Source organism: Notothenia coriiceps, unplaced genomic scaffold, assembly GCF_000735185.1.
Source record: "Notothenia coriiceps isolate Sejong01 unplaced genomic scaffold, NC01 NC01_scaffold00009286, whole genome shotgun sequence".
Taxonomy (NCBI): domain Eukaryota; kingdom Metazoa; phylum Chordata; class Actinopteri; order Perciformes; family Nototheniidae; genus Notothenia; species Notothenia coriiceps.
The window spans coordinates 44,713-64,258 of NW_011341987.1; the positions used below are offsets into that span (position 1 = coordinate 44,713).

At 38.1% G+C, this 19,546-nt stretch overlaps 3 protein-coding genes across 3 annotated transcripts; 1 reads left to right on the forward strand and 2 right to left on the reverse strand.

Annotated features, from left to right (window-relative positions):
• Nucleotides 1-2,559: 2,559 nt before the first annotated feature.
• Nucleotides 2,560-7,310, reverse strand: LOC104945213 (growth arrest-specific protein 8-like). The gene is made up of 11 exons (XM_010770849.1): nt 7,217-7,310; nt 6,508-6,603; nt 5,780-5,977; nt 5,440-5,640; nt 5,267-5,321; nt 4,967-5,169; nt 4,637-4,792; nt 4,444-4,524; nt 4,110-4,319; nt 3,949-4,014; nt 2,560-3,852 (listed from the first exon to the last, which is right to left on the reverse strand). Exons 1-11 carry the CDS (start codon nt 7,217-7,219, stop codon nt 3,781-3,783), a joined length of 1,341 nt encoding a protein of 446 aa, XP_010769151.1. The 5' UTR covers nt 7,220-7,310; the 3' UTR covers nt 2,560-3,780.
• A 1,679-nt stretch (nt 7,311-8,989) lies between these two features.
• Nucleotides 8,990-13,451, reverse strand: LOC104945214 (transcription factor E2F5-like). The gene is made up of 10 exons (XM_010770850.1): nt 13,183-13,451; nt 12,584-12,758; nt 11,870-11,979; nt 11,605-11,760; nt 11,420-11,463; nt 10,507-10,571; nt 10,104-10,407; nt 9,469-9,516; nt 9,302-9,346; nt 8,990-9,208 (listed from the first exon to the last, which is right to left on the reverse strand). Exons 2-10 carry the CDS (start codon nt 12,752-12,754, stop codon nt 9,099-9,101), a joined length of 1,053 nt encoding a protein of 350 aa, XP_010769152.1. The 5' UTR covers nt 12,755-12,758; nt 13,183-13,451; the 3' UTR covers nt 8,990-9,098.
• An 860-nt stretch (nt 13,452-14,311) lies between these two features.
• LOC104945215 (lysosomal protective protein) lies at nt 14,312-18,796 on the forward strand. Its single transcript, XM_010770851.1, has 11 exons — nt 14,312-14,611; nt 14,733-14,844; nt 15,460-15,597; nt 15,690-15,848; nt 16,197-16,288; nt 17,067-17,151; nt 17,243-17,395; nt 17,482-17,627; nt 18,050-18,212; nt 18,327-18,416; nt 18,518-18,796. Exons 1-11 carry the CDS (start codon nt 14,442-14,444, stop codon nt 18,599-18,601), a joined length of 1,392 nt encoding a protein of 463 aa, XP_010769153.1. The 5' UTR covers nt 14,312-14,441; the 3' UTR covers nt 18,602-18,796.
• The last annotated feature ends 750 nt before the right edge of the window (nt 18,797-19,546 follow it).

Consider the following 19,546-nt stretch of genomic DNA (forward strand, 5'->3'; position numbering starts at 1 on the left):
CTTCATCTCATGGCAGCACACAAAGTGACACAGTGGCGTCACATATTTTTCCTCAGGCTGTTATTCCTAATGATTTCACAAAGTGTTGTGATTAAATAGGTGCTGCTTTTTTCATTTAAGTAATAGGGAGGACTCAAGGAGTAAGGTACCTCTACGGAGAGAGGGGATATTAAAAGTTAATGACCGTCCACCACATCACCTTACCACTCTCACTGTGCGGTTACCAAAACAAGCATCAGTAATTTACCGTTTAATTTACTCAACATCGATGACATGTTAAAGGGAAGTGATGCTGAAAATTGACCATATATAAAAGTTATGAAGTATGAAACTAAAATACATTTAAAGAAACAGCGCTTTAGGAGATTATTTCGACAAGAATAGCAAAGATGCATGTTTTCCAGTGTAAAGTAATATCAAATAATAAAGAAAATACCAGAGGTCACAACATTTGTTTAGAATAAATTCTGAACTCACCAAAAGTTACAATCCGTCATTTCGTTGAGAACCCCTTAAGCTTTTGGTAGCATGTCTTCCTCAGGCGTATCAACACACTGGGAGCTGACCTCTTTGTGAGTGTCACTCTCTGTTTCACCATCACTCCGACTTTCTTTACCTCTCACTCTCTCTTCTGCACCCCTCCCACCTGTGTCCTCAACTCTCTCTGTGCTTTCAGCTCATGGTTGCTGCACTTTTTCTCTCTCTGGGGTTTGGTGATTGACCTCATATTTCATGAGTTATCTTGCCATGCTACAGTATGTAGGCTGCTGTTTATGACAATGTGCAGGGGGGAAAAGGGAGATGCTGGACATATTCCTCATTATTTGGGGAATTTTGTATTTGTATCTATTAGATATGGTTTTGTGTTCCAGTCCAGTATTGTGGGCCATCTCGAGGCTATAGGAAGGTCACAGCACTCAGCTAGGTGCTCAAACAAGGTGAAAATCTGGATCATGTTAATCACACCCAGGAAATATATCCCATTCTCTAACTGTCCGATGTCCCCCACCGACTGATTCCCTATTGAGCCGTCTCTCAGCTGGGACTCATCTTGTGACTCTGGGTTGGTTGGGGGTGTAGTCTTACCGACGGGGACGGGGCCAGCAGAGACTGTGCAGGCTGTCAGTGTTTGGACACATTTATCCCTCCGCCAGGTAGACTTACAATTGAGCCCTGTGCAAGTGTGCAGCAGCCGGCTCCCAAGAGTCAGACCCCTGTCTGCGGGCTTGAAACCCAAGAGGGCCCAGTGAAAGGGCCCCCCCTCCCTCCACTTGCTTTAGCTGTATGATACTGTGGCCTGCACAGAGACAATAACATCCTCCTGTATTATTGATACCACAGGGAACAGCGATCACTCATCGCTGCAGGGCTCGATTCACTACAGGAATATTCAATGAGAAACCCGACCCCCCTATACGTTTCTCCTCTCTCTGCTGGAAACTCAGGCAGGGAAGAAATCTGCTGGTGAAACAAGCTGTTGAGATTTGGATACTTGCTTTGTCTCCAACTGTGTTGCCCCCATCAATGGAAGTAGAAAAACATCAACAAATCAAATGACCCCATTAAAAATAAACCACAATACAACTCCCTTTTACAACGATAACCATTAGCATTGTATATAGTAGTATACAAGTTTCCAACACAGCTTTTCAGCAACCAGATCGTTTTTTCCATTAAATCTAACAAGGAACCTTAAAGGTGGGGTAGGTAAGTTTGAGAAACCGGCTCAAGATACACTTTTTGTTATATTCCATGGAATGCTCTTAACATCCCGATAGCAATAAATATCTTAAGTGCTTTGACAAAAAATCCATTAAAAAATGTCATCTGTGGAAGCCGTAGCGCTGTAAAAAGCACGACCTATCATTTTAGCCGGCCCGGCTAAAATAACTGGATGGCCTACCTGCCTGTCAGCCTTCCATCTGTGCACCTACCCCACCTTTAATCTCGAAGTTGTTTCCCCCTGAAATAATAAATGATATAACATTTTGTTATAAGGAACAAAGGATAACAATTGTTTCGACCGCAATGACACAGAAGGAAATAACTACCACTGCACTTATTGGCTGCTGTTATTACTTTTCTTGGAAACATTTTTATATTATTACCAAGGGTTGTTAAATCTTAGTTTCCCCTCAAAGAAAAGGCATTTATGTTAGTATATATACTTAAATATCAAGATTTCAACCATAAGGGTTGCAGTTCCAATACATAAAATGCTTCTTCTCTATTGAGATTTTTTTGTGTCGAATACTAATATTAAGTTTGAAATTCAATCTTTTGCTACAGTCATTTTTCTTTCCCAGATAAAGATGTTCCTAACGATTTTAGTTTAAATGAATGTCATAATAGATAATTATGTGAAGCACATTGTGATTTAGAATTTGACAGATCAGTCCCTTAGTCATATTTGTATTTGTTTGTTAAATGAATATTACCTAGTGTTGAGAATGACCTGTACTGTTTTCCAGAGTGATGATGAAAGCCAAAATCATTTTTCGTGTTTATTTATTCATCCAGAGAACACAAGAAGCATAATAAAGACACAAAAGACAATCATCTCTGTAATTATCAGAAATAATGTTTAAAGAGGTTTTAGGTACTATTTATGTATTATATTTCCTCTAAGCCTGATATAAACCCATCACTTTTTAAGTGCAGACAGATTGCACAAATGACCAAAATAGAGCAGATTATCCCCAACAGAAAATGTGTTTTGATGAAAATGCTTTTAAAATGTTACGTATCCCTGAAAGATGTGAGCTGTTAGTTGGAGATAAAACCAAATAAAAAACTTTATGTCATCCCCAGAGCTTAGTTCATACTCTTGACAGATAGGGAAATTGTTGCACATTGCAACTAATTTAGTTTTTCTTAACTTTATATCAGTTTAGATTAAGTGAAATGGATGCAAATCTCCATTAGAAGCTAAATCCAGTGACTCATTACAACTACAAGTATATACTACTACCACTAGTAGTGAAAACTAAAATGTTGGCCCAAACTGAGCTAAGACCAGAATCTCTTTTACCATGGAAAAAACATCACACCCTTTCTTTAAACATTCACTTAGGATGCACATTTTCAGTAACTATTTAATCCTAGTTTCATTTATTATATCAATTTGTATATACTTCTGAATATCTGGCCTGACACACAGGATAATAAAAATGTACTAAATCCATATGAACCATTTGCAAAAGGATCATAAAGAAAATAATATAATCAAAAAGACTATACTTAAACAAACTAGCTCAAAAATAAATGACATAAGACTTTTTGTGTAGAGGCACGAGGTTTTCCTTTAGGAGTAGCTTTTAGATACTATTTTTGGTCTTTGACAATGACTTTAAGAAGTCAACTAAATCGACAAATTAAGGCATTCAAACTTTTATGTGTTACAGAGTTTGCTGGTCTGTTTGAAAACTACAACATTACTGCAGTCGTTCCGCAGTTATTCCTCTCTGCCTTCGGAGGGCAGTATGAACCAAGGGCACGATGGACCTCTTAGTCTAAACCGAGGGTAAACTCCTATCTGTTCATAACTACATTATTCCAAATATATATTTTCAAATTAAGAAAACATGATGGTATTAATTGTGTGTCTGTATGAATATAAAATATGACAAAGCTGTCAGACAAATGATATCAGAGGCAAAAAAAAGAGATGATTTGCTGTTAACTCTTACGGTGTATATTACTTCCCATTTTTGGGCAAATCCAAGTTCCAAGTCCTTTTAGAGACTGTTTCCCGACAAGACTGCTCTCAAAGGGTTTAACTCAAAGCCCCTCCACCGAGACACGGAGAGATCTTTGCTTTGCTTCGTAGGTCAGCAGCAAATCCTTACGAGCCTGCCGGATACACGTGAGTATGAACAGCACGACAGCATCAAAGTGAATATCATCATTTGTGAAATATGCATTTCAGCAAATAAAGAAATGACTAACCTTGGAAATCTGAGCTCTTTTATTCTGTAACTTCTTGATGGAATTATTACTGGAGTCAAGATATTCCTACAAACAAAAACATGTTACTCTGAAAGTATTGTACAAACGTGCAATGTATGCAACGTGCATGATATACTATATACTGTTAAAAGGAAATGTACCTCAATTTTGTTAGTGACCCCATTAATGGCAGTTTGGTCCATGTTAGAGGCAGAAATCACAGAGAAGAGCTGAGCCTGCGTCTTCTCCACGCTCTCTATCAGGCCTTCCAGCTTCAACTCCAGCAGCGAGCTCTTCAGATTCACTTTATGCTGCACCTTCTGAACGTTCTCAGTGAAAGTCTTGATTAGCTCATCCCTCTCCTGCTGAAGCTGAGTGACGTTCACACACAAACAAATACAAAAACATTCACATAATTACCCAAAAGCAATCAAAGCATTTGACCCACATTCAACATTTGAGCTACATGACAGCGCAACTCAATTTCAATCTTACCTTGCTGAATTTCTGTTCCATAGTTTCACATTCCCGTTTCAGATCATCCAGCTCATTCTTTTTGAGCTTTTCATTGAAATCCTGTCAAAAACAGTTTCAAAGATTGACCTTGTGCCCATGTACAGTATGCTACACTTATACTGATTAGGTCACTGGTATTAACACATGTCAACGATCCTTGTAACCAACAAACCGTGTTCTTTGTATAGTTATGGATTTTTTTCTCCTTTTTAACAATTTGCTCTTTGACGTTGGATAGAAGCTCAGTGAGACGTTTGTTATCGTCCCAAAGATCGGTCAAATCCTGTATCTTCTGCTTCTGTTTGCACTTCATGGCTTGTATTAGGAGCTAAGAAAAAACAATTAAACATTCCATGTAGATAAAACAAAACCTGATAATTGTTTCCACTTTATAGAGTAAATCAATAAGTACTAAAAGAAAAGCTCATCATCGAGCCTGAAGAAAACATTGTAATGTATTTGCCTTCAGTCTGACAAAGATGCATAATGCGTCAATAAATACCTTGACTGTATCGTTCGTATCCAAATCCTGAGGCATGCTATCAACGAGAGCTTTAGCTTCCTTAAAGGTTTGGTTGTGGTCTTCTATAACAGTGTTAATGTGTCTGTTCCAAAGTGCTTCTCTCTGACTGGTCTCTTGTTTCCTCATGTTGTACAGCTCTAATGGCAGTGAATCCATCTTTTTCTCATACTTGGCTTGGATTCCTACTCAATTAGTGACAAAAAAACAGACAGCTCCAATTGAGTTTTTACAGCACTGGGTGACGCATTCAAATCAAAATGAGATTCGCTTTTTTTTTACCTGCGAGTTTCTTCTCCAAGCTGTCCCTTATTTCAGCAATTTCTTCAGCATTTGTCTGTTGAAATAACAACAAAACTGATGTTTGCTTACTTGTTTAAATAAATCAGAGTAAAGAAAAATATTCCTTCAACAGATCTTTATGTGTAGCAATAACAAAAGTTTGAACTACAAACCAGATCAAGTTCCTTGACGAGGTTTTCATTATCGTGTGCCTGCTTGTCGACCATGATGGCCTTCATGTCCTTATGAAGCTGAGCCTCTAGCTGTCCTTGCTCTTTTTGCCCCGCCTGAGTGGAGACTAAAGCATCTGCTCTCAACTCAGAGATGGTGTTCTGATGTTCACACAGGAGGTGCTTCATCTTCTGCTTATAGACCTGGTGCGGAAAATGAATAAAATGTGCTTTAATAAAGCGATTCAGTAAGAAATGACCTGCAATATGAAGGGAGGTTTCTTCCATAAAAGTGATTTGTGTTAGCATGTACAGCTGCAAAACACTTGAGTAATAACTTCACCTTGATCTCTACTTGGTGGCGCCCCTCATCCTCTTCTATGTCCTTATCAAAGTTCTTCAACTCAGCCTTGACCTCCTGAAGTTGTCTTTCTGTGATCTTCCAAAACGAGTGGATTTTGTCCCTCTCGAGCTGAAAGTAGTTTCTCTCTTCCCTCTCTCTATCCAACTCCTCTCGAAGGCGCACAATGTGTTCTTCCAGCTGAAATACAGAAATATATTTTAGTGTGGGCACATCTGAGCCAGACAGTGTGGATGAGAGGTTGTTGTTATCCCAAAGGGGCAGATTATCTATTGAACATGTTAAAGTCCAATTTGCCGTTAAAGTGAGCTACTCAGGCTGTACAATACAATTTACTAGAAAAGCATGCTGGCTTCATGGATGTATTGCTAGCTTGCAAACTGCAAATGTGAACGGATGTAGTAGGACATCCTGTTACTTTTGCCCCAAACTCAGGGATGTGAGCTTGACAGGCCTTTAGTGGGATGGGGGCTGTGACAATAATGTGACACGGGTACAGTAGTATCCAGTGTTAACTTAACCCATTCTAGGGAAGTCAGGATATCTCTGCCGCTGCAGGTTTGATTTTAACCACTCTGTGTCTTTTGGAAAACCTCTAGCTGTATGTAAGTGCAAGTCAAGCATCCTTCAGCACTTTCAAACACACACACACACACACACACACACACACACACACACACACACACACACACACACACTTCAGCTCTGACCTGCTCCTTGGACATCTCATCTTTGGAAAGGCCATCAATAAGCGTGGGAGTAATCGCCTTTGGAGGCTTTTTACTTGATCCTTTCTTCTTGGGAGGCTGCAAAAATTCAAAACATTAGAAACTATTTAAAAGTGATTCACAGCATATTTCTTAAACATTGCTGAATGAATGTAACGTTAATAACAACCAGTGGTGTAAAGTAACTCGTTTTTATTAGTATGTTGAGGTATTTATACTTTTCTTGGGGATTTCTATTTTTTGCTACTTTGTACCTAGCTCACTACAATTAGGAGTGTACTTTTACTACATTAATATAAGAAAATAATACCTTTAATTACTTACGAAACACTTTAAAGGAGTAAAACTCACCCTGCAGCTCACAAAGATATTGAAACATGCTCAACCTTTACCATCTTTGATAGCACTTAAATGAATCAATAATTATCTTCAAAACATATAATATACTATTCTAAAATTGGCCAATCTGCATAATGAGTACTTCTACTTTGGTACTTTAAATATATTTTGATGTTTATACTTTTACTTATGTAATATTTAAATGCAGGAATTGTACATGTAAACAGAGTATACTTTTTCTAGCAACAATATGATGTTCAAAGCGATAGTTGCTAACGTTAGCTGTTTACTGTATCGGTTCAGTGCAAACCTACATGGTTGCTATAATTATGTTAAACAACGCTTTACTCACCATCTTATATTGCACCACCTACTCAGATATAAGGGAAATGTTTGGTCGTTTTGAGAAGCTAGCTAGCATAGCAGTTAGTACTCAGGAGAGTCAAGCCTTTAGTTTCAAACATGTGTTGCCATAGTGACAAGAGCACGTTGTAATCAGCGCGATATAGATAGTTGCAATGTGTTCCCTCCAGGAGAGGGCGAGCTGCACCTGCAGTGAAGCAAGACATAAACACCACACTAATATTTGACAGCAACAGTGGTGTATAAACTGTGTGCATTTACTCAAGTACTGACTTTTGTTACATTTTGGGGGACTTTACATTGAGTATCTACATTTTGTTGCTAGTTTGTACTTCTAACCCGCTTCAAATCAGAGGTAAAAAGTGTACTTTTACTACACTACATGTATCTGTAGTTTACAGATTTTGTGAAATATAATCAACACCGTTAGGGAATAATTTGCCTAAGTATTCAACCTTTGACACAGTTCATCATTTTCTCCTCTCACTGTCTCCTTTCCCATGGCATAGATCTAAGGCCTTGGGTATAGCTGCTATCTCTTTTAAGTAGGAGCAGCTTGGGCGCATTGTTGTTGCCAGTCTATGAAAGAGCACAAGCCGCCATGAGGTAGTTTACTGTTCAGGGATGAAGGTTCCCTGACCCTGGCGCGCATTCTTTTCTATGGACGAGAGCTCTAGATTCAGGGTCCATATTTGTTTAGTCTCACTGATGAAGAATGTTGATTATTACACTCCGAACTAGATAAAACCTCGAGCTACAGAAAGAGTTCTTCAGAATTGGTTTGGCAACCGCTGTGTCAACTCGTGACACACCCCCTGTCTTGTCAACTCTTCGGCCGTAACTCCAAATAAACCATCAGTGTTTGACATCAAAGCTCCAACTCTCCTCGTGTCTCTCTGAGTCCTGACTCTCCATTTCTTCAGAAGTTTCCCTTACAAACACTAAGATAAGACTTTAGTAACATGGAGTAAAATCCACAAGCTACCCTGCCGCGTACAAAGTAATGAACCTTTACCAGCTTTGATAACACTTTAATATCAATAATTAGAATCAAAACATGTCATTTATATTAAACTGAAATGGGCCATTCTGCATATTAACTACTTTTACTTTTGGTAATTTATGTATATTTTGATGCAAATACTTTTGTACTTTTACTAGAGTAACATTTGTTGTATTCTTAGACTGGTACTTCTACTTTCTAAGCACTTCTTCCACCCCTGGACAGCAATCAACAAAAAAAACTCAGCTGGTGAGACTGGAGTGCTTGATTTGAGTCCAACTTTTTGACCCATCTTCCAATGGAAATATAAAATCATAAATACATGAAATTACCCTAAAATTTGCCATCATTTACTTACAAGAGCTGAACAGTTATTTTATTCACATAAATTGTGGCAGCAAAACTGCAGAAATAAGTGCACTGTATGTATGTAAAATCAAGAGTTCTACACTTGATGGATTATCAATTGGCGAATGCCATTGCACCTGCATTTGAATCTTTGCTTATTTCATGTCGCTTTCTTCCTGGATAATACAATTACTCCATATTCTATCACTTTTTCTGATGACATTGACTAGCTTCTCTAGTAGGTGTAGTTCATTCTTATCAATAGTTTGCCAATGGGCATTCAGTAGTTACCTGATTCACGACTGTCTCAGTTTCTTTATACAGCACCTATCAATTAAACAATTCTAGGAATACTAATTTCAATTTGTGTTGGATAATGTTGTTAATAAAGCAAATGAATTGGAGACAATATTCAAAATCATATGTTTTTATTTGTAAATAACAATTTAAAAACAGAAAACTATGTACATTTTCAAAGTATAATGTTTACTTGGGGAGTCCTTAACACAGGAGTTCATGGTCAAACATTGAGCATGGGGACGTCAAAGGCATCACAGAGGCCTTCCCTCTGATCCAGATTGTAAGCGCATTCGTTTCCAGATGGGGGCGGAGAGAGCAGCGGGGAAAAAGCTGAAGCGCAGAGGCAAATGTGATAATACAAATATCAATACGTGATGGATATTACTATTAAATATATGAAGTCAGAAAATAAAGTGCACTAACCCTCTGAGGCCATAAGCTCTCTGATCAGATCTGCGCCTATTACTTCTATAAAATGCGTGAAGACATACTTAGTTTATACATTCTTATAAAGTCAAATACACTTACATAACAATGTAAAGAATATAAACACACTTTTTTTATACAAAGAAATACATCAAGGAACCCACCTTTGGTTGGGTTTATTAGGTCCCGCAGTTCTTTTGATAAATCTTGCACTGAATAAAAGATGTTAAAGGACATTAATGTGAACTGAAAGAAACATGCATGAATGATTTCTTTTTGTCCAAGAAATAATCGATAATCATCACAGAGAAAGAAACCGCAGAACCAGCAACCACTTTGATGTATAAAAAGATAAATGGTTTTTATCTGTCCAAAAAAGGATGAGTTTTGCTGCTGCATTATCAGATAACTTCAGATAAGGAGAACGATACCAAAAGCCTCAACTCTTAGTGTACCAGCAGTAGGTTGGTCCAGTCTTAGCCTGATGATTGTTATGAATAAATAAAGTCCTTAACTTCATATTAAATGCACTTTAAAACATTTGATTGAAGAGCTATCTGGCAGAGTTCAAGCATAAACGTCATTTAAAGTTTCCATTTTTACAAAAAACGCACTACAGAAATTGTTTTGTAGATTTTTTTCAGCACTCTAATACACACTTTGAGAAACTGATGGTGATTTTCAAAATGTTATAACATTATATAAAACAAACCACTAAACAAGTAAATAATCGGAAGATAAATCGATACGGATAAAAACGTGATACAGCATTGGAAATTGTACCAAATAAAATACTCACATTGAGATGCACCAGTTCGGTTTGGCTGAGTGTTTAAACATGACGATGACATAAGGTGTCGGATCTTCTCTGTGGCTGCCCTGCTTAATTTGTTATTAGCTGAAGCCTGACGCGGTTTGATACTGCTTCCTGTATCGCCTGACGTGGACATTACTGATGTTGCTCTCTGTAAAACTTCTTCAGGCGGCGGGACTGGCAGTACGACAGGAGCAGAGCTGACAGAGAGTTTGTTGAGAAGTAGGACTTCTATCGGCCCATTGATGCTCTTCAGATGAATCTGGTACTTTGCTGGGCTGTTCTGGACCTGAAGAATGAAAAGTAGGCAAATACCCAATTGTTCCATGTACATTTAAGAAAGCCAAAGAGAAGAATCTACAGAAGGATCCAGTAATGCAGCACTTACAGCTTTGGGAATGGGAACATCTAGCTGTGTTCCTATTGGTGCTCGTACTGCCAAAAGAGTATTACCTGAGGACAGAAGAGGGTGAACATCCTTTCAAATGACAATCATTTTGTCTGGTCTTTATATATTAAAAATAAAAATAAATTTAAGTGGGCCTTATTCGTCTTAAACTGCAACAATATAAGCTGTTGTGGCAATGCATTTTGGACAGTGTTTGTCCAGCCGTTTTAATATCAGTCCAACTAGTAAATACACTAAATTGCAAAAACATCAACTAATTTTGAGCTGCAACATTCCCTGATAAAAAATATTGCTCTTTTACTGTTTTAGTTTTTATCCTGGATTAATCTAGGACAGTGTTTCTCAAACTTTTTCATACCAAGGACCACTTAACCAATAAAAAAAACACTCCCGGTCCACCTAACTCCACAAATATCCAAAAACACATCGTTTTTCTAGAACAGATTACAAATCGCCTGAAAATGGTATATCATGCAATCAAAGGTGAAACTTAAGCTCGCTCCAGTGCGGAGATATTCCCGCAAGAGTGCAGAAAACTTAAAATTTATTTATTTATTTAAAATGTGAAATTTTACCAATATATTCACGGACCACTAGGGGGCGCTCACGGACCACCAGTTTGAGAAGCACTGATCTAGGACTATCCAAAATGTCCTCAAAAGTCACCAATGTTAACATGTTTAAGTGGATATTTACATTTAGAAGGTTTGAATATACTTGTAACGTTTCATCTCTTAAGGGTTCACACAGATGGATCTATCAGTGAAACGCAGATAGAGAGGAAGAAATGTGCCGCAGATATATTGTTCAAAAAGTAGGACATGGACTGCCCTTTTGCTTGGCTTATTGATGGAATAAAAATTTGCATACAAAAAAAGTACCTGTAACTTACCACTGAAGCAGTTGCAGAGATCTTCATGATTCACATAGGTCAAAGTTGATTTGAGTCAAGGTTTAAATTAAAATACAATATTATATCAGACATCTCATTTTTTGTTTAAATGTTATTGTTAAAGCAGAAGTAATCTAACATTTCCTACATGACATCAATTTACAATTTCTTTGTCAAAAGGATATTCGCTGCAGTCCTCTCTCGTGTTCCTGGCGCTCTGTTCCACCCACTGCTTCTGCTGGTCCAACATGGATTCCATCATCTCCAAATCCTCCACCTCGGACTTCAACTTGAATAGCTTGTTGCTAAACACTTCTTCATGTTGTCCTGTAATGGTACCCCTATTTGAGAAAAAAGCAAATGTTTTATTTATTGTCCCATATTTTGCCCCACACTATTTATACACAGAAGATCCAAAAGCATGCACACAATTTAGAGCTAAAGACTTACTTCCACTTCACAGTGCTCTTGGAGATTTTCACAATTAGACCAACACCCTCCAGCACATTTGTGATGTCGTAGATTCGCCTTTTTTGACCGACAGCCAGGACTCTGATAGCCTGAAAGAACACAAATAAAGCAAATTGACCCTTTGTTTGTAGATTATCTTAATGTTGTTATATTAGTTGACCTCTTGTTCTGTATACATTTGAAGAGCCTTATTTTGGAAACGACAAGTGTTTTTAAGATAGCTTTTGGAAAAAACAACTAAGCACTTTGTCTCGTTCAAAAATATATTTTGTTCCAATTTTATTTATACTACGATGTACATTTAAAAATAAATGTAATCAAACGAGTGATAATCCTGTGTTCTGATGGAGGTTGAAAGCACTTAGCTCATGTTTGAGCAATTCACTTCAAATGCTGCATTGAGGCTTAGGTTTCTTAAAAAAGCTAGATAGATAAAAAATATGTTCATTAAATTACACATTTGGTTAAAGTAGACAGAAAAACAATGAAATCTTTACAGTTACACATTTCTGACAAAGCATCACATAATATAATTGCAAAAAGGCGTGGTTACCCAGTGCACATTGTGATCAATTACAAACGTGGATGTAAGATATATTGTTTTAAGTGTTCTGTCGGTAAGACCAACTTAACAGTAATTTCATTAATTTATCAAATAATGGATGTTTGTTTGTACCGACGCTGTCCACTTACATCTCTGAGGTCCAGTTCACCGCCCTTAGCTTCTTGTAACAATTTGACAAACTTTACAGCGAGCATATGAAGGCTCCTCAGACTCCTCTTGTATGTAGGGATTATCTCTGGTGTTGCTGTCTCTACTTCGGGATCATGGTCTGGACTTGGTGGGCTTCCCTGAAGATCCATTTTGCTGAACGGGAGAGAAAAACAAATCAAAAACAACAATCACAAATCAGCCCACTTCACACAACTGGATACTATTTTGGGATCGAAATTAAATCTTGTCAGGGTTTCCTGTATGAGCAATAATGTGCAGTTATATAAGGATTCAACTTAATTATTTGCAAAACATTTGGTGAAGAAAAACCCTTTTCGTATTCACTTTCAACACGGTTCATTTCTCTCTGGCGCAGATTTATTATGAAAGGGTTTCACAGGAGACACTAAATTACGGTTTGTTTACCTTTTTTTACTGTAAACCCTAGGTTTTTAATTTGTTGTATAACTAATTAAGTTCTTCGAAGAAGCGCTAACACCTGCATTCAAACATATATTATAGTCTCTACATGATATCAGCGCTTATCTTGAAAGTTAGGATAGTTAAACAGTTTTACCTGGGCTGTTTCTGGATCAGCGGTAACGGGGGTCCACAGAGCTGCTGCTGCTGCCGACGCTACTGGGCTAACGTGTGGAGGACGACAACCGATGGTCATTAACTTAAGATTCAAATTTACCAGGGAGGTACAGTTACCCTCTGTTTAAATCCAATCTGAAGCCAATGTAAATGATAATGTCCGACCTTTACTGATAGTGAACCCCGACAAACCCACTGTTGTGGAGTTGGGCGCGTATTTTTCCCGGTACTAGCAGAGGGGGCGGAGGGATATATACCTGGCGTGCCTTCACAATAAAAGCCCCAATGTTCGCTTGACCAAAATGAAATGAAATTGTATTTATATAAATATTTAAATCAGATCCGATAATGAGACTTTTTTCTATTTATGTAACCTTTTTTAGATTTAGATTAAACAATGTTGTTGTTGTGTGTTCACTGTTGTTGATGGATTGAGGGGAGTAGGCTTCTAGGGTTTAAAACAAATCTAACCCAGCCTATCTTTTTTTGTTTTTCTGCTGCTTTATTGTATTGTGTAAAGAAATACAATCTAAGAATCTACACCATACTGTACATAACTTCATTTTCTAATTGAATCAAGCTACTTTCACAATTGCAGATGTTACCAAAACCAGGCATTTAATGAAAAAAATATATTTTTTTAATCAAAAACACTCAATATATACACCATATATATACATGTATAGGTGCTCATACTGTACATAATCATACAGTCCACGTATATCCATTCAGTATTTATTAATTTGGGCAATTTTTATAGTTCGCAAAAGTTACAGAAATAACAGTAATTCAATAAATAAAAAACCGCTTTATCTTAATAGGTCCAAACCAATCATGTATTTAATAAATCATAACAAGGTAAATATCAAACATAAGCACAGATATGTCAAAAGTGTGAATATTAATTTGATATAAAATGTCAAAGTTGTTCTGGGAGGTCCAATGCACGTCTGCAAAAGATGCTTAACATAGCTTTTTGCACACATGCCTTAATAACAATCTGATGAGATAACTCGATAAACCTGCTTCACAAAACACACCTTCTCTTGTGTTGTTGATTACTTCCGCGTAGAGTCAGGCGCTGATCACGTGACGCACTGGAGCAGTCATATGACGTTCCGGTTTGTTCTGTAACTTCACACAGAGCAGCAGCTGATGAAGACGGTGGAGGAAGTCACTGCTACAAAGAAACTCGTCTTTTTTGTTTAGTTTTGTGTTAGAAGTGAGTGGTGTTCAGTTATGTCGTCCTGCGGTTTGTTGGTGTGTTTGCTGGCCGTGTTTCAGCTCGGCTCCCGGGCTCAGTACCCTCCCGATGAGGTGACCCATCTGCCGGGAATGAAGTTCAAACCCAAGTATCTCCAGTGGTCGGGGTACCTCCAGGCACGACCCGGCGTGTTTCTGCATTATTGGTGAGAAACAGCAGGCTAGAAGACCCTGCTCCTCCTCGGTTTAGCAGCATGTGTGATGGTATGTGACCTTTCAGTGTGTTAAATGTGCAGTTTTTAAGCTTTTCCTGCTGGTCCTCTGCAGGTTTGTGACTTCTCAGAGGGACCCCGTCAAAGACCCCCTGGTGCTCTGGCTGAATGGAGGCCCAGGCTGCAGCTCACTGGACGGATTCCTGTCAGAGAATGGACCCTTTCATGTGAGCATGCCAACTATATGCACAAATCTACATGTATATTGGATAAACTATCGATCTTGGGTACATGTTTCTTACAAAAGGCAGACATTTATATTTGGCTTGTATGTGTAAAAGCAATGATAAATCAGGAACCATTAGACACATTTCCCCAAAAAACTCAAGTACTTTTAAAAAAAAAAAAAAAAAAAAAGCAGTACCAGGTACTTTTATGGTGAGTGCAACTTCCAGGTTAAAAAGAGGATCCTTACCGTTTATGACTACAGCTAAGTGTTTTTCTTTTCACAGCAGACTCTGTACCTAATATGCCCTAAAGGCAGAAGCTGAGAGTTGGGCTTACTAATATGGAGAATATTGCTCAAAGATGGCTAAATATTTGATAGAAGATATTGAAGGGTTGATTACTAGCCTTTTTCACAAACTATTGCTCAATGAGGTTCTGATCATCAGCATTGTGGAGATGATGAACAGATAAGACTATGTTAACTTCAGAAAATGACATAAATTAACTGTAATGCAGCCAAACCAGGCTGATAGCGGGAATTTAAGGGATAGCTATTCTTAAAAGTTTTACCAGTTAAGCGAAGTGGCATATTGACATTTTTGACTTCCCTTCAGGTCCATGATAATGGAGCCACGCTGTATGAGAACCCATCCAGCTGGAACAAGATTGCCAATTTGCTGTACATTGAGTCTCCTGCAGGAGTGGGATATTCCTACTCTGATGACAAGAAGTATGCAACTGATGATGATCAGGTGAGTTCAGTGACTGACTGGCATATCTTAAAAACTGAAGGGAATCTTTGAAACGGCCTTTACTAATTATTTTTAATTTGTTGATTTTCTAGGTCTCTGATGATAATTACAGAGCCTTGCAGAGTTTCTTCTCCAAGTTTCCCAATTTCACTAAAAATGAGTTCTTCATCTTTGGGGAGAGTTACGGTGGCATTTATGCACCGACTCTTAGCCTGCGTGTGGCTACTGGAGCGGCCAAGATCAACTTCAAGGTGAGATGCTTCATGCTAACGACCACTGCTAGTAAGACATGTATATTAATTGAAGTGTGTGTATATACATTTCCTTTTTAAAAGGTAACTCCTTTCTCTTAGTTTGTTGTTTTGTTTTACCTTGTCACATTGCTATGCTTTACTCTAGGTATAAATCCAAGTACTTTTGTCATCACTGATATAAATGTTTCTTAAGCATCTGATGTTTTGCTTAGCAGGAATATCAACCACCAAAATGCAATTTCATGAACGTAGAGATTTTTATTTTGTGATATTCTGAAAAATAATTTTGCAGTGAAACATGTTTGTAATTTAAAATACATTTCTATCTCATATTTTGGCTCTCAGGGCTTTTCAGTGGGAAATGGTCTCAGCAGCTTTGCTCTAAATGACCAATCTTTGATCTACTTCGGTTACTACCACGGCCTCTTTGGAGAAGAGTAAGTGACACTAGAAAAAGTAATGCCCTCTGAAACTGCTTTGTGTGTTCCCCTGTATAATCCAGCGACAATACACACGACATGCTGAACCTACCTTTTTTGGAATGACGCTAACTCTTTGGACAAACATGAGGTTTTAAAACAGAACTGAAAGAAGTCCTTTTCAAGTTGGATTAAACATGTGACTTGTCTAGTAAAAATTACATTTTATATCAATTGTATTACATTTTGACATCAATTTCAGTAGTTTTAATGGCTATATCTTTTTTAAATAATATGATTGGGGAACTCAAGCTACCAACAGAGGGAACTTGTCACCTGCCTTTTGTCACTTTGTCTTCCACTTTTTTTAAAAAAAAATTATTGCAAAATAGCACCACCTGCTGGGATGTCAAGTTTGTTTAACATCTCTGGCTCTATAGCAGAAGAGTTGAAATAACGACCACATTTATTTAATTTCAGTTTACAATATTTTGTTCTGCTTTTTAGTGTATGCCTTTAGTCTGAGGAGAAGCTTTTTTCGTTCCTAAGGAGGAACAGTATTTAAATTTCACTTCAAAGTAGTTATCTTTTAATAAACCATAACTATTTACTTGTGTTTTCTGCCTGAGAAATCAGTAACTTGTATTGGACATTTTTCACCATTGTCTGTGGTTAAACTTTAGCAATTAACTTTGTGTTTTTTCTGTTACTGATATTCGGCGCACATCATTCCACTGTTTAAAAAGTTTTGAATTCATCATGTGGTTGATTTCATAAAGCTGTGTTTTATGTGCAGTTTGTGGCGTGCTCTGAACATAAATTGCTGTGACAAGGGGAACTGTGACTTCCACAACTCCAGTTCAGAGACCTGCAAGACAATGGTACTTGTTCACATCTCTAACTATTAAGATGGGTATTTCTTGTGCTACTAAATGACTCATTAAGATTGACATTTTCCATGTTTCCTTTAAGGTGAATGTGGCCTTTGGAATTGTGTATGGTAGTGGGCTTAATGAGTACGGCCTGTACTTGGATTGTGAGGGTGGCGGGAGATCCCTCAGAAGCTACGATAGGACCATGAGTCAGCTGTTTAAGAACATCAGGAAACGCCCACAAACCCATAAGGTGAGAGCTTCCCACCCATATACCTGTCCTTCAAATAATTTGTTTTCTTTTTAGTAGTAATAATACAAAATATATTCTTAACAAAGTTTTCAGATGGAGTGTCGTCCATCATGTCTCTGGGTGTAGTCCCTCCCTGCATCAACAGCACGGCTCAGATGAACTGGCTGAACAGAGGCGACGTGAGGAAAGCTTTACACATCCCAGACACCCTGCCACGCTGGGATATCTGCAGGTAGCTGAATGAAAGGGATATGGCCTTGTTTTTCTTTTTTTAAGGTCACCTATTATGCAAAATCTACTTTTTCATGTCTTTTTATATGTGTCCCCTCCGTGTAAAGACATTCTGAAAGTCTCAGGACAAAATATTCACTCTTTTTAAAAAAAAAAAAACCAACCATGGTATATATCTGAGACTTATAATAGGGGACCTTTAAAACATGTGTATTCTACAAATGTTTTGCTTTGTCTGAAACTATTTGGAGATGTAGTTTAAAACATTTTTTTTACAAGCCAAGTTGCTTTTTAGAAACTGTTGTTCACTCGTGTATAATTATTGGGAATTTGCTTTTTTACTACGCTGTCCTTTCTGCGTGGGGTTTGGTACAATGTCACCTACCCATTGATGCTCATCTCAATGATCACTTTTCATTGCAGTGATGAGGTGGGAGAGCAGTACATCACCCTGTACCAAACAGTGAAGTACGTCTATGTGAAGCTGCTGTCTCTGGGCCTGCGGGCTCTCGTTTACAACGGCGACACCGACATGGCCTGCAACTTCCTGGGAGACCAGTGGTTTGTGGAAGACCTCGGTCTGAAGGTAGGAACTATCAAAGGGAACTGCGTAAAGCTTGCAAGAGTAACTTCAGTACGAACAGAAAAAAGTTGCAAATTAAAATGCAATTTAATAATAAATACTAATTGCTATCCTCAGGCAACCACAGAGTACAAGATGTGGCATCATGATAATCAGGTGGCCGGTTTCTACCAACAGTACGGAAACATCACTTTCCTGACAGTCAAGGTAACCGCAGTGTTTTAGTTTGTGCCCTAGAAGCATGTTTGTCCTGCTTCACATTGGAGATGGTTGCATTATGGCTGACATACTGCTGTTCTGTGTTTCAGGGTGCAGGTCACATGGTTCCTCAGTGGGCTCCAGGGCCAGCTTTCCACATGTTCCAGTCCTTCATAACAAATGGCCCCTACTGAGCCCTGATTGAGGCTGTGTAGTGTACCTGCACTCATCACTTCGGATGGCACATTATTCTCAGGGAAGATGATTATAAAAAGGGAAAATTACTTTAATGGCAATTATTCATATCTAATTTGTTCGTGGATGACTTGCAGTAAGTATTTGAAGAGGGACAATGTTTGTTTGGACTTGAAATTAAAATGTTGGCTTTACTTCTGGCTCGGGAATTTGTGCCTTATTTTTTTTTCAGCAAGTATTGCAGCTGCTCATCGGCCTGTTGACAAAATGTAGTTTAGTCTTTAACGCAACAAGCCAACCAATGAGTTTAGTTATTGTTCTTCATGGTGTTGGGGTACTACATGTACCTATAACGAGGTATAGGGCTGCTAGAAAGTCAGAACATTGAGCAAAAATTACTAAACGGAAATAGTCCGTTTCAAAATATTTATGACTGCACTTAAAGGTGGGGTAAGTAATTTTGGAGAAACCAGCTCGAGTGCACTAGAATTTGAAAATACACAGCTGGAAAAAATCTGCCACTTCCTTACAGAGCCCCTCCAACACACGCGCACATGTGCAATGAGGGCACGAGATAAGTTTGTGCACAGATGGAAGGCTGACAGGCAGGTAGGCCATCCAGTTATTTTAGCCGAGCCGGCTAAAATGATCGGCCGTGCTTTTTACAGTACCACGGCTTCCACATATGACTTTTTTTCTTTTTTTTTTGTCCAAGCACTCAAAACATATTCATTGTAAAGCGGGTACTTTATCCTCTGGAAATAAAAACAATGCTCCAATTGTTTGATCTAAACTGACTTCACTTGTCTGTTTATTACATGTTTTGAACTGCCAGTGGTTTGTATTGTCAGCTTTATTCACATACCCTGACTGTTTTAATTGGGATATCACAGGTAGCTCTGTTCAGTATACCCATTGAAACATTAACTTAACTTTGTTTGCGT

Excerpts from the sequence above, each read along its gene's own strand:
- LOC104945213 (XM_010770849.1), bottom strand. Across the intron at positions 5,170-5,266 it reads CTTGGAGAAGAAACTCGCAG|GAATCCAAGCCAAGTATGAG; the intron begins GTAAAAAAAAAG and ends CTAATTGAGTAG. Across the intron at positions 4,793-4,966 it reads ATACGAACGATACAGTCAAG|CTCCTAATACAAGCCATGAA; the intron begins GTATTTATTGAC and ends GTTTTTTCTTAG.
- LOC104945215 (XM_010770851.1), top strand. The coding sequence starts at position 14,442 with ATGTCGTCCTGCGGTTTGTTGGTGTGTTTGCTGGCCGTGTTTCAGCTC. Across the intron at positions 16,289-17,066 it reads CACGGCCTCTTTGGAGAAGA|TTTGTGGCGTGCTCTGAACA; the intron begins GTAAGTGACACT and ends TTTTATGTGCAG. Across the intron at positions 18,213-18,326 it reads TGGAAGACCTCGGTCTGAAG|GCAACCACAGAGTACAAGAT; the intron begins GTAGGAACTATC and ends TGCTATCCTCAG.
- LOC104945214 (XM_010770850.1), bottom strand. The coding sequence starts at position 12,754 with ATGGATCTTCAGGGAAGCCCACCAAGTCCAGACCATGATCCCGAAGTA. Across the intron at positions 11,761-11,869 it reads AAGAGCACTGTGAAGTGGAA|GGGTACCATTACAGGACAAC; the intron begins GTAAGTCTTTAG and ends TTTCTCAAATAG. Across the intron at positions 10,408-10,506 it reads ATGTTCCCATTCCCAAAGCT|GTCCAGAACAGCCCAGCAAA; the intron begins GTAAGTGCTGCA and ends TTCATTCTTCAG.